The 12,586-nt window shown below is 29.9% G+C and overlaps 1 protein-coding gene across 2 annotated transcripts in view; it reads left to right on the top strand.

Annotated features, from left to right (window-relative positions):
* Nucleotides 1–11,881, top strand: part of TfIIA-L (transcription factor IIA L) — a 60,485-nt gene extending 48,604 nt beyond the window's left edge. For both annotated transcript variants that reach the window (XM_067276888.1, XM_067276887.1), the window contains one exon: nucleotides 11,068–11,881. In XM_067276888.1, coding sequence (XP_067132989.1) covers nucleotides 11,068–11,175 — 108 coding nt within the window. In that variant the 3' untranslated portion in view covers nucleotides 11,176–11,881. The remainder of the gene's footprint in view (nucleotides 1–11,067) is intronic.
* Nucleotides 11,882–12,586: the final 705 nt, after the last annotated feature.

Below are 12,586 nucleotides of genomic sequence, written 5' to 3'. Positions count from 1 at the left end.
TTTATATACGACATTTTTCAATAAAGTTTCTTTGAAAAATTTATGAGAAAAAATAAATATCATATGATAACTGACATTCAAACTCGAAAATTTGTTACTTTTTGTCAAAATTAACATTGTCTGGCTACTTCATTCTTATTGTCACTGAGCCAGAACAAGGTAGAATATTGTTCTGTACAATTTGATATAACATTTATACATGTATGTGTATTCGTTGTGAAATTATTGCAAATTATATCAAACATTTGTTTGAAATCTGAACTGTATTTTGCTTTCAACTAATATAATAAACTAATATACTTTATTCATTTCATATCAAACAAGATTATATATTTTTGTAATAAACATATGATTACCAGTAGCAATAGATGTAACATTTGCTGATATTTTAGATTAAAAAAAAAATTAAAAATTAAAAAAATCTATAATATATCAGAACTGAAGGTCATAACTTGAATATTTATAATGCATTAACACAGGGGTGAGCAATCTTTTTAATCAACGGGCCAATTTAAATTTTAAAATTTTTTTGGCGGGCCGCACATAAAGTAACACTTATTAATAATTTACAAAACTTTATTTATAATAAACATTAGAATAAAAAAATATAAAATTTAAAAAAAGTAAAGATTTCATATACAAATTTTAATGCAAAATAAAAACAAACAATAAAAGAACAGAAAACGAATTTACTTGAAATTTTTAATGAGAAATTTGGCACTGTTTTTTCGATGCAAGCTGATCAATATCATCCGGAATTGACGAGGTAAGCTACACGTACGCAGCTTTCTAATCGTCACTCACTCTTGATCGGTGGTCATTTTTGATTAATTTCATGGCTGAAAATAATTGTTCGCAAACATACGTACTTCCGAACAGAGACATCAGTTGCTCTGCATTTTTCGTCAAAAGCGGAAATTTCTCAGGGCTTACATAAGATTTATAAAAATGTTCGATGTTTACTGAGAAAAATACATTTTTTAAATCGGTATTATTCTGCATGTTAATCACTTCCATTTGAAAGTCTTCGGGAACTGTATCCACATCAATATTAAATGGCGAGGAAAACATTTTCATGGAAACCGCTGTCTTCTCAGCTTTGAACATTTGGAATCGTAATTGAAATTAATTGATTAAAATGTCTATATTTTGTGCGTATTTTTGAGAAGTAGTAATGTTTTTTTTTGTAAATGTGGAAAGTGAGACACATTATTCTGCAAAAGATGCTGTTTCCACAATTTTAATTTGTGCTCAAAGCCCTGAATTTTATCATACAAATTGTGAATAAACTGTCCTTTGCCTTGAAGTTCCACATTAATATCATTGAGATGCTGAGTCATGTTGATAATAAACCCAAAATCTCACATCCATTCTTTATTACCAAAATGAGGAAAGGCATATCCCTTCATATCCAAGAACAATTGTATTTCGCTTTTTAAGTTGTATACTCTTTAGCATTGCACCTCTACTAAGCCAACGTACTTCGGCATTAAAAACCACGTCGCCATATTCAGTTTCTAAATCTTTCAGGAATTCTTTAAATTCACGGTGATTTAACGCGCGTGACTTTATAAAATTGATTAGTTTAATTATTGGTACTGTGACATTTGGCAAACTCAATCTTTTCGCACACAAATTTTCCTGGTGAATTATGCAGTGGTTAACGAATATTTCCCTTCCTGTGACCTTCTTAATGTCTTGAAATAGCCTTCCCGATACTCCTACCGCCATGCTTGACATTGCTCGTGCTCCATCTGTCAATATACCAATAATCTTTTCTAATGAAATTGAAAAATTTTCCAACACAGACTTTAGTTCATCGTACAGGTCTTTGCCGGTTGTAGTCCCTTGCATTGGAATCAGTGAACACAATTCTTCGGTAATATTAAATTTGGTGTCAATACCACGTAAAAATATAGCCAGTTGTGCTGTATTGCTAATATCGCAACTCTCATCAAGTGCCAAAGAACAGTATTCGAATTTTGCAATGCGTTCACGAAGCGTTCTTGCTATGTTCTTGGACAAGTCTTCAATTCTCCTTGCAATGTGAATCTTGATAAACTAATGTTTGAAATAATATTTATTTTATCAGAATATGCTATTTCTGCAACAGCAGTCAGACATTCTTTTATCATCTCTCCATCCGCAAAGGGTTTCATTTTTTTTTTTTTGCCAATATTTGACTGACAACAAAACTAGCCTTTACTGCCGTATTTGATAAAATAGCTTGATTTTTAAAAATAGCCTGTTGGTTTCCCAAGTTTTTCTCCATTTGATTAAACTTATCTATCCGGAGTTGTCCTGTTAAGTTTTTATATTGTTGTTCATGTTTTGTATCGTAATGCCTTTTTATGTTATATTCTTTTAATGTCGACACAGTCTCTGAGCATATTACGATACAGCTTTATCTTTGACGAAAGTGAAAAAATAATCAAATTTCCACTTTTCTTGGAAATGCCTGTGCTCATCCGCTACCTTCCGTTTTTTTTTGTTTGCTTTTCCGACATGCTATTATGGATTAAAAATTTGAAAGTTAAAAAAATTTGTAGGAAAACTTAATTTTGAATAAAAAAAACTCTATTATTACCTTTTTGACAATAATATTGTACTCACGCCTTTCAAGAGAAACAAGAATTGCTAAAATTGCTAGTTAACAGCTTACCAGTCTGACTGATTGTGTGACAGAAGCAAACACAAACAAGCACAGACGCGGCGCATTCGTATTGCATGTTTAAACAAGTCGCCGACAAGTCTGTATCTCGTCACAAAAAATCGCGCAGACGCAGCGTGTTTGTATTGCATGTTTGAACAAGTCGCCGACAAGTGGCCCACCAGTGGCCGAGTGGACTCCGTCTCCGCTCATAGCTGCGGAGACCAGACCCTAAACACTGGAGTTCGATCGTGGGTTCACGCCCCGCTCGGACGGGCTGGCAGCTAGGAGTTTTTCCGGGTTTCCTCCTTGCCGATGACGCCTGAATAGGGGCCAGCTTCCCATCAAAGTCCTCCCAGAAGGCACTCTATCGCCCCTCTCGCGTACAGCCGTCTTCTACAAGGCCAACTCTTCAGTCGCCTAGCGATCACTTTCCTGTCTTTCGGAGTACAAGTGAATAGCAATAAACTCCTCCATGATCCGAATTGTCGATGACAAGTGAGTAACTCGTCACAAAAAATTGTTTCGGTTTAGTATGTACTACCATTTTATTATAATTAATTTTATAAAAATATATTGATGGGAGAAAGTCGATAAAATAAATTCAATTTTAGAAATGCTTGGCGGGCCGCGTGTTGCTCATCCCTGCATTAACATATTATAGCTGAATAAACTTATTATAGCATTAATGAACTTATAGTAATATTATTGCATGAATATGCTAAAAATGAAATAAAAAAATTATCAGAAAATGAAAAATTAAGAAAAAAAGTCTGATAATTAAAATTTTTTAAGTCAACAAAACACCACCTGGACAAAAATATGTGAAACAGACGATAAACAAGACGATGCCGTCAAGTGCTGACATCTGTTGTCGATAAATTTTATAAAAATCGACTGTTAACAAGGTAACTATCAATCGGTACCCTGGCGGTTTTGCTAAACAATTAGGGTAACTATGGATCGGTACCCTGGCCGGGAAAGGGTTAAGTAATACTAATTCATTCACTGTCATTTAGCATATATCTGAAGTAAGAAATGCCAGCAGTTTATACAATATTTCATGCAAATAATGATTACTACAATTCACTTTGAATGATTTTAAAGCACTGATTAAAGCTAATAATGATAACTAATAAAGATTGCACATTGTCAGTCATGTTGAGGCTTATGAGGGGATGATATGATGTTAGGATCACTAATTTTGATCAGACTCAGTGAGGATATAGTGCATCCCAACGACTGACATGTGCTAGGCAGTATGGTGCAATACTCAAAATTAAATGAGAAAATTAAAATTGAAAATTGCAAATCATTTCAAAAACATTTAGAAATAGGGTAATTAAATAATAAAATCCACCTATTTACTGTAGTTTTCTAAAAATAAATTTGTTTTTTTCTCTAACTTTTTTCCCCTAAATCTATATATATAAAAACGAATGTATGTCTGTCTGTGTGTGTGTTTGTCCTTCATGCATTACCACACTATTTATCCGATTGCCATGAAACTTTGGAAAGATGTTTAATACACTCCCGTGAAGGTTTGTGGCATATGTGAAAATCACCATTTCCCCCCTTTCAAAAATATATTTATATATGGATTAAGACTTTTATGTCCAACAGATGGTGCTAACTTCAGACGACCTAGTTTGCTTTTCTGTGAGGCATTATGCTTTTCTGTGAGAATGGACCTAAGCAGATCATTTTCTACCTATCTATATAAATAAAATATAACGTTTGTTTGTTCCTACCGATTGCTTTGAATTTTTGATACAACGTTGCATTCGAATACGCACGTGTTTTTATATAATATACATGTCAAAATTCCCCCTACTGGGGGAGATGGACGGGATTAAGGCTTACCGTGAAGAACTCGGCTTCTATTTATACTATTTTGCGTTTTTAATTGCATTTTAATAGGTTACGTCAACAGAATATACACTAAAAAGGGATTTTTCGATATTCCCAGTGGGGAGAGGGACAGGATTAAGGCTTGCTGTGAAGAACTCGGCTTCTATTTATACTATTTTACGTGCAGTTTTTTGCGTTTTTAATTGCATTTTAATAGGTTACATCAACAGAATATACACTAAGAAGGGATTTTTCGATATTCCCCAGCGGGGAGAGGGACAGGATTAAGGCTTACTGTGAAGAACTCGGCTTCTATTATATTATTTTAGATGCGTTGTTGATTGCGTTTTAATAGGATACGTCAAGAGAATGTACACTAAGAAGGAATTTCTTGAAATTCCCCCCACGGGGGAAATGTTATACATTTATAATAGATACATTTTGAGCCACAACAACGTGTGGCCGGGTCAGCTAGTTTATAATAAATTTAAAAGTACCAAGAATAAAGTGAAAATTATAATTTCCGGTAGAAATCACATTGATACCAAAGATATTTAAAACACCAACCTCATGCTTATCAATCAGCAGAAGTCAGTGGTCACTTGATAAATGGTGGAAATTCTAAAGGTTTCAAGTGATTTGCAATTTTCAGCTTTAACTTTCTTGTTTAATTTTGAATAAGTGCACCTTACTGCTTGGTACATGTCAGTTGTTGAGGATATAGGCCATGGCCATCTCTGAAAAAATGTAGTGATAATGCTATCTATAATTTAAATCTAATTACAATAAGCAAAGTTTTATAAGTGTTCTGCTATACATATACTTATATATGTATATAGGAGAAAGGAAAAGTTGCCAAAATCCTACTACTAAAGAAAATTGGATTCTCAAGGAAATTTTGTATGCTTATTTAAAAATATATTTAGGCCAAGTGATAAGTTGATGTCTTATCTTTGCATTCTAAGGCAATAAATCTATTTACAACTAGCTGACCTGGCCAGGCATTGTTGTTGCTCAAAATGTGTATATTATAAATGTATAACATTTCCTCCATGGGGGAATTTCAAAATATCCCTTCTTAGTGTACATTCTCTTGACATACCCTATTAAAACGCAATCAAAAACGCATCTGAAATAGTATAATAAAAGCTGAGTTCTTCACAGTAAGCCTGTCCATCTCCCCGCTGGGGAATATCGAAAAATCCCTTTTTAGTGTATATTCTGTTGACGTAACCTATTCAAACGCAATTAAAAAACGCAAAAAACCGCATGTAAAACAGTATAAATAGAAGCTGAGATCTTTACAGTAAGCCTTAATCCCGTCCATCTCCCCCCAGTAGGGGGAATTTCGACATGTATATTATATAAAAACACGTGCGTATTCGAATGCAACGTTGTGTCAAAATTTCAAAGCAATCGGTAGGAACAAACAAACGTTATATTTTATTTATATAGATAGATAGAAAATGATCTGCTTCAGTCCATTCTCACAGAAAAGCATAATGCCTCACAGAAAAGCAAACTTAGGTCGTCTGAAGTTAGCGCCATCTGTTGGACATAAAAGTCTTAATCCATATATAAATATATTTTTGAAAGGGGGGAAATGGTGATTTTCACATATGCCACAAACCTTCGCGGGAGTGTATTAAACAACTTCCTGAAGTTTCATGGCAATCGGATAAATAGTGTGGTAATGCATGAAGGACACACAGACACACAGACATACATACATTCGTTTTTATATATATAGATAATTACATATATCATACTTTTTAAAGTGGCCAAAAGATACAATTTTGGCAACTGGTATAATAAATTGTACTGACCTGTTTCTTTAATAGTAAAAATTGCTTTGGTAATAACATGCAGTTAGTAATAAACTAATGAATTTATTTATTTAATATTACATACTTTCAATTAGGTACTCTTAGTGTAGTAATAAACATTATCATTGCAAATCTTCTGAAGCACTCATTAAAGCCAAATTTGTTATTTTGATAAGCATCAATTGTCTTTTATGTACTTTCTACATTCCACTATCCATAAACTCTTTTTGACATGTTCCATCATAAAAAAACTTCAGATTTAAAAAAGTACAATTAAACCCAAACTGTGCTGGTAGTTTTGGAAACTGTATGGCAGTTCTATTTAGGAAACTCTTTGGCATTTTATAAAACGTGTATCATAATTTACAATGAATGTTAAAGTATTATATAATAAATAATATAATATACATACAGTTTTATTGGTGTGGATAAAAATGTAATTGAATTATTTTTGAAAATGATTTTGCTTATTTAAAAATGATAAAAAATTACATCATACTTATCTGATTTTTAAATTTCAACTTGGAGAGTGCAAACAAGAAATTTTTGAATCAAATATTGTTTTGACAATACCTGCAACAAGCTGAAATACTGATTTTGTCACTAGATGCCTTCAGTGTCAAATAACTGCAAAATAACACATGGAGTACAACTTTGGAGATCAGAACACATTTGGCAACTTCTCATATATGTTTCAGGATTTAATAATTCTAATATTGAATAACATTAAATAACAGATTCTATTATATTTACAAAATAATAAAAAATGCAGAAGTAATATTAAGATAGAAACATATATTAAGACCCAAAATGTTTTTTCTTTATGTTGTTCAAGTTTCTTAATTGAGGGGGTACAGACAGAGTAAGGTAGATAAGATGATGTGACCTCTTTGGCATTTTTGACTCTGTGTAATATGTGTAATAATTAAACAATATAGTAAAACTTATACAACACTATTATGATTAAATAATGTTTCATCATATTCATAAAGTCTAACATTTTTTCATGTAACTTTATTCACTTTCTTATAAGCAAACAAATTTTCAGTGCAACAGTGGTCTAATCAAGAAAGACTGCTGGAGTATCTTCATAAAAATTGTAATATCTCTAAATCTACCTAACAGTAGGCTATGTAACATTATACTTAAGTTAAGAAAGCATCACATAGTACACCATTACCAATAAAATAATTTTTTTTTAAATTCCAAGAAAAATCATAAATGTAAAACTTTAACAAGCTGTTTCTCTTTTCTTTTTTTTAAAAAAATGTGTAAAATTCCTGCTAATTGTTTTCATTTACTTACTCACTGAATGTTTTCAGTTTGTTACCATCATTAATATAAGCAAATCTAAAGTGTTTATAATAAATGATTTGATCTTCTTATAGAAGCAGAAAATTTATTATTTATTTTTATAGTAATTAATTTTTTCTTTTATATATTAAAGTACTCAACAGTTTTAATTTCTAAATATATAAAAGAAATGTTTATAATAGTTCATCACTTAAAACAGTATTTAATTATGAATTTACTAGACAGGAAAAAACAAAACTTTGGAAATTATTAAAATTTTATAACAAAGACTATAATTTGCTAAGTATTTTCATTAAGTTTTATTCTTTATAGCTTCAAGATCAAAGATCAAAAGTATTGTTTTAAATGCAGAATAAGTAGTATACAAAACTTGATAGTGTTGCAACATATTTATTTTTTAGTTTTATAACTTAGAAAACTTAATATGACACTGTTTACAAGAACATTTGTTAAAATAAAAATTTATAATTATAAATATAATAAAATATTCAGATGAATAAAATTCTATTTTTCTCATTTTACTGGAAAACAAAATTAAAATATAGTTAATATACTTTGCTCTACATAGTCTTTCGAAACTAAGATTCATAACGGACTTAAGAATTTTTCTTGATAATAACTGGTAATGATCAGTTTTGTTCATCATAATATAGTGATAATTCATCTGTCCAAAAATACAGAAAAAATGGAAAATTACTTAATTTTATTCTATAAGATAATGAAAAATTAAATTGCTAAATAAGATATGGCAGCAATTTAATTATCACAGTTTTAGAGATACAAAAGAATACTTTTCAAAAGTGAATAGGTTTACTATGTAATTGTTATGTAATAAAACAGTGTGTTCTGATATGGTAATTTATCTTTCACTTTTATCCTTAAAGTTTTAATGTTTTTCAGATTTATATGTAAAGGTTTTTCTTACAAATTAACACTATTCTGTGATGAAAAGAATTAATTATTAGCAGTAATTATTTTAAATATGATTCCAAAATTACAGACAAAAGTAGAAAACTTGTTTGGTATTCCCAAACAAGTTCTTCAGCTATTACTTTAATGGTGTGGCAAGTTACAGAAGATGATTTATAAAATATCATCATTTTATTTCTCTTAAGTTATATTTGAATTAGAATAAAACTAAAACAATTAATGTAGTGTATTGTGTCTGCATTATGTTATATTTCTATTAATCATTTATAGATATAAGGTACTTGTAGATTAGGATTTAAAATTTAATATTTATCATAAATTTAATAAGACACTGTTCTTTCTATCTGAAATCTTACAAAATTTCATCATTTTCTGGTTTAATTTACAGCACTTATCTCATCCTTCTTTCAAGTTTGGCCAAGTAAAGTGAATGAGAATTAATTGAATTATTTACTTCCAGTTGAATATTCAGTGAAAAATTTAACTAAGTCAATTATAAAGTTTATAAATTACTGTTTTCCATATATGTAAAATTTTATACAGTCAAACCTGTTTTTATGCGCTCTTTTTATGTGCGATTTTTATTTGTGCGATTTTTTTAATGCAAATTTTTAATTTGTGCGGTATAGTTGGCGACCAATCTCGTGCGATTCGTCATGTCTCACGTTGACTTATTATAGCTAAATAAACTTATTATAGCATAAATGCACTTATTATAGTAATATTATTGCATGAATATGCGAAAAATGAAATAATTTACTTTTTAAGTCAACAAAACACCACCTGGACAAAAATATGTAAAACAGACGATAGACCAGACGATGCAGTCAAGTGCTGACATCTGTTGTCAATAAATTCTATTTCGTACGGTTTTGAGTTATTTTCTATGTGAGACTTTTTTATGCGGTCCCTGTTGACCGCATAAAAAAATTATTTTTTTAATTGTGTTGCGAAAACTATTATTTACAGCCATTCGTGAAGTTTCGTGAGATTTTTTTTAATGCGGTTTTTTTAATGCGGTCCCTATCCCCCGCATAAAAACAGGTTTGACTGTATTTTGTTTTCATTACCTTATATTGGAAGTTTTATATTTAATAATAAACTTACTTAAAAAAACCAGGAAATATGTAACTTTGATTGAAACCAAACTAATAGATTTTAGTTATCATAGGGATAAATTAGCCTTATCTAAAAAAAGGTAATGTATTTTATCCCATTTGTTTCACAATTACAAAATAGATATGTTTTTTCCTAGTAGGATATTTTTATTTTATATTACATGGAATATTTTGATCAATATTAGTTTTAAACAGTGATTATCATTTTTTTCCACAAAATTTCACATCAAATTTACGACTTTATTATCAATTATAATTTTCTGTTTTAAATTTATAAAATTTGCTATTTAGGCTGCAATTTGAAAAAATTGTAGACCTATAAATTTCCACTGTTGTCTGTCTGCCTTTCCTTAATCTCAAGAATGGTGTTAGAATATGAAAGTCAAGGCCAGATATGGAAAACATAGGGACAGGAGGCTTTGATTAACTATATATGAACTTCCTGTCTAAACCACATGTCTAACTGTCTAAACACTGTCAAAGTCATGTGAATTCAATTAAAAAATTTTCCCTTGAATGGCATTACATAGATGACCAGCATGACTGTTGTTATTATGAAAAGTATGATGTACAGGGGCAAGATACTACAAATTTCAGATGAAGAACATATATTTAAATTGAATAAATTAAGAGTATGATTAAAAATTGCAGCCCATTCCTGTGATGATGTCACAAATAAGTGCTTGTGAATTACATCAGAATTAATTCACTACAGAAGGGGGCCAGATTTTTCATAGTGGGTCAGATAACTGAAAGAATGACAAGCGTGGGCCCATATAACCATTTTGTTCAATATATTATACTGAATACAAAAAATACAGAAAACCAATATATTTATTTACCAATACTCAAACATGATCTCTGCAACAAGCCGGTAATCACTTTTCTTAGAAACTTTATTGCAGGTACTTACACAAAAAGTGCTCTGATATCCAAAGTTGCAAAAGTTGCCAAATTTTTCATTTCACTGATTTTCTTAAAAATTATATTACTGTCAAGTGCAAAAATCAGATTGTACCAATTTTGGCATTTTTACTTACTATGTAGAAAAAATTAAAATAAGTGTAAGTTCATCTACAATTTATGATATTTTTATATAAATAATTATAGTTTAGCTCATTTGTGGCACAATGCAGTGGTGGGCTGGATAAAACTGACCTTGTAGTTTGGTGACTCCCGCACTAGCATTTTATAGTGAATTTTATGTAATAGAATATAACAAATTATATATATACATATAGTAAATTGTACATTTATTGCAAAAATGTAATTCAGCCTTGATTAATCCATATTTTTCATTAATGATTCTGCTTTGTGTTACAGATAAGATGAATAATTTACTAAATTAAAAACTTTTTAAACTGAATTTTATTTATAGATTGGTCGAAGCAAAAACAGATGGAAATTTCATCTAAAAGACGGCATAATGAATTTGAAAGGAAAGGACTATGTATTTCAAAAAGCTGTGGGCGATGCAGAATGGTAGCAGAAAAATTCTGTTGTGTCATTTCTATCTCCAAACACTTCACAACTGTTATAAAATTGAAGATTTATTTTATTGTCTTCTAATGAAATATATTTTCATAAATAGTGAAGATTTTACTTTTGGAATATATCTTTCTTTGTAATGTAACAAACTGGATGATTTGGACTCTAGCATTTATTACCATAGCTATTTTAATTTTACATATGAAAGGGACCAAGATTAAAATAGTAATTAATATTTTTATTTAATTGTATTGTGTTTCAATTTTTAAGATCATTTCTCATCTTTAACATTATAATACCAGGATTTATTTTTCATGTATCATGTATTTTAAAAATTACAAACATTTTATCTCAATCCAAAGATTTTTGTCAATATAAAATTATGGAATTTGAAAGCACGCAAGTCTTTAAGTTACTAGTATTAAATATCATGCAAATTATAATTTCAAAATTTATCATAACAGCATTATATTGAAATGTTTATTTTATTACAGTATTATCATTAGTTACTTTTCACCTTTAGTAAAAAATAAGTTGCTGTATTAAAATGATTTTATGGAAATGTTGTTTGCAAATATTTAATTTTTTAAAAATATTTTAATAGCGGTAAGATACTGTTGTGTAAATTTATGCTCTACAGTCTAAACCAAACAATTGTACTTATTTGAATGTATAAATGCACTAAATATAATTTTTATGACAAATTTTGATTACTGTCTTCATATAATATTTACAGTAGAGAGTCGTAAATCGGCACCCTGGTAATCGGAATCGCCGGTAATTGGCACGATTTTCAGTCGGACTGTGTCGTGCTGAATTGAACGTTTTTGATACTAAATTTACTTCTAAAGTATAATTTTCATGTTTTTATATTCTTCGATATATTTATTTTGTTTGTACAAAATAAAGAAATAATTTTTAACGATACGATAGCCTCGATTATTATTATAAAAATTTTCGTTAGGCTTAAAATCGACGAAAATTCAACACGAAGCGACACGCAACGGAGAAAAGTTTGAACATCGGACAGGTTAATATATTTTTTCGTACATAGACCGTAATCGGAACAAATCCCTAATCTGAACAACCCCAGTCCCCAATTGATTCCGATTTTCGGTTCTCTACTGTAATACTATAATAATTTGAGGAAATTAATTATTATATAAAAACTACAGTGGGTGATCGGTTATCGAACATAATCCGTTCCAAGAGTTTGTTCGCCATCCGAATTGTTCGTTAACCGATTATCGATTTACCATAGGTTTTTGTGGGAATTTGATTAATTCGTTCTGGAGACCCCAAAACACAAAAAAAACATACGTACTTTCTTACTACGTTTATTTATATGTAATAATAAAAATACATATATACACAGTCTTGCATTTTTATTAGTCATCTTTTTCCGTTTG

The sequence above is a fragment of the Centruroides vittatus genome, unplaced genomic scaffold (genome assembly GCF_030686945.1).
Source record: "Centruroides vittatus isolate TY-2023 unplaced genomic scaffold, ASM3068694v2 contig_717, whole genome shotgun sequence".
In the NCBI taxonomy this organism is placed as follows: Eukaryota; Metazoa; Arthropoda; class Arachnida; order Scorpiones; family Buthidae; genus Centruroides; species Centruroides vittatus.
Note: the sequence above shows the minus strand (reverse complement) of the source record. Positions and strands in the feature narration are given on the sequence as shown.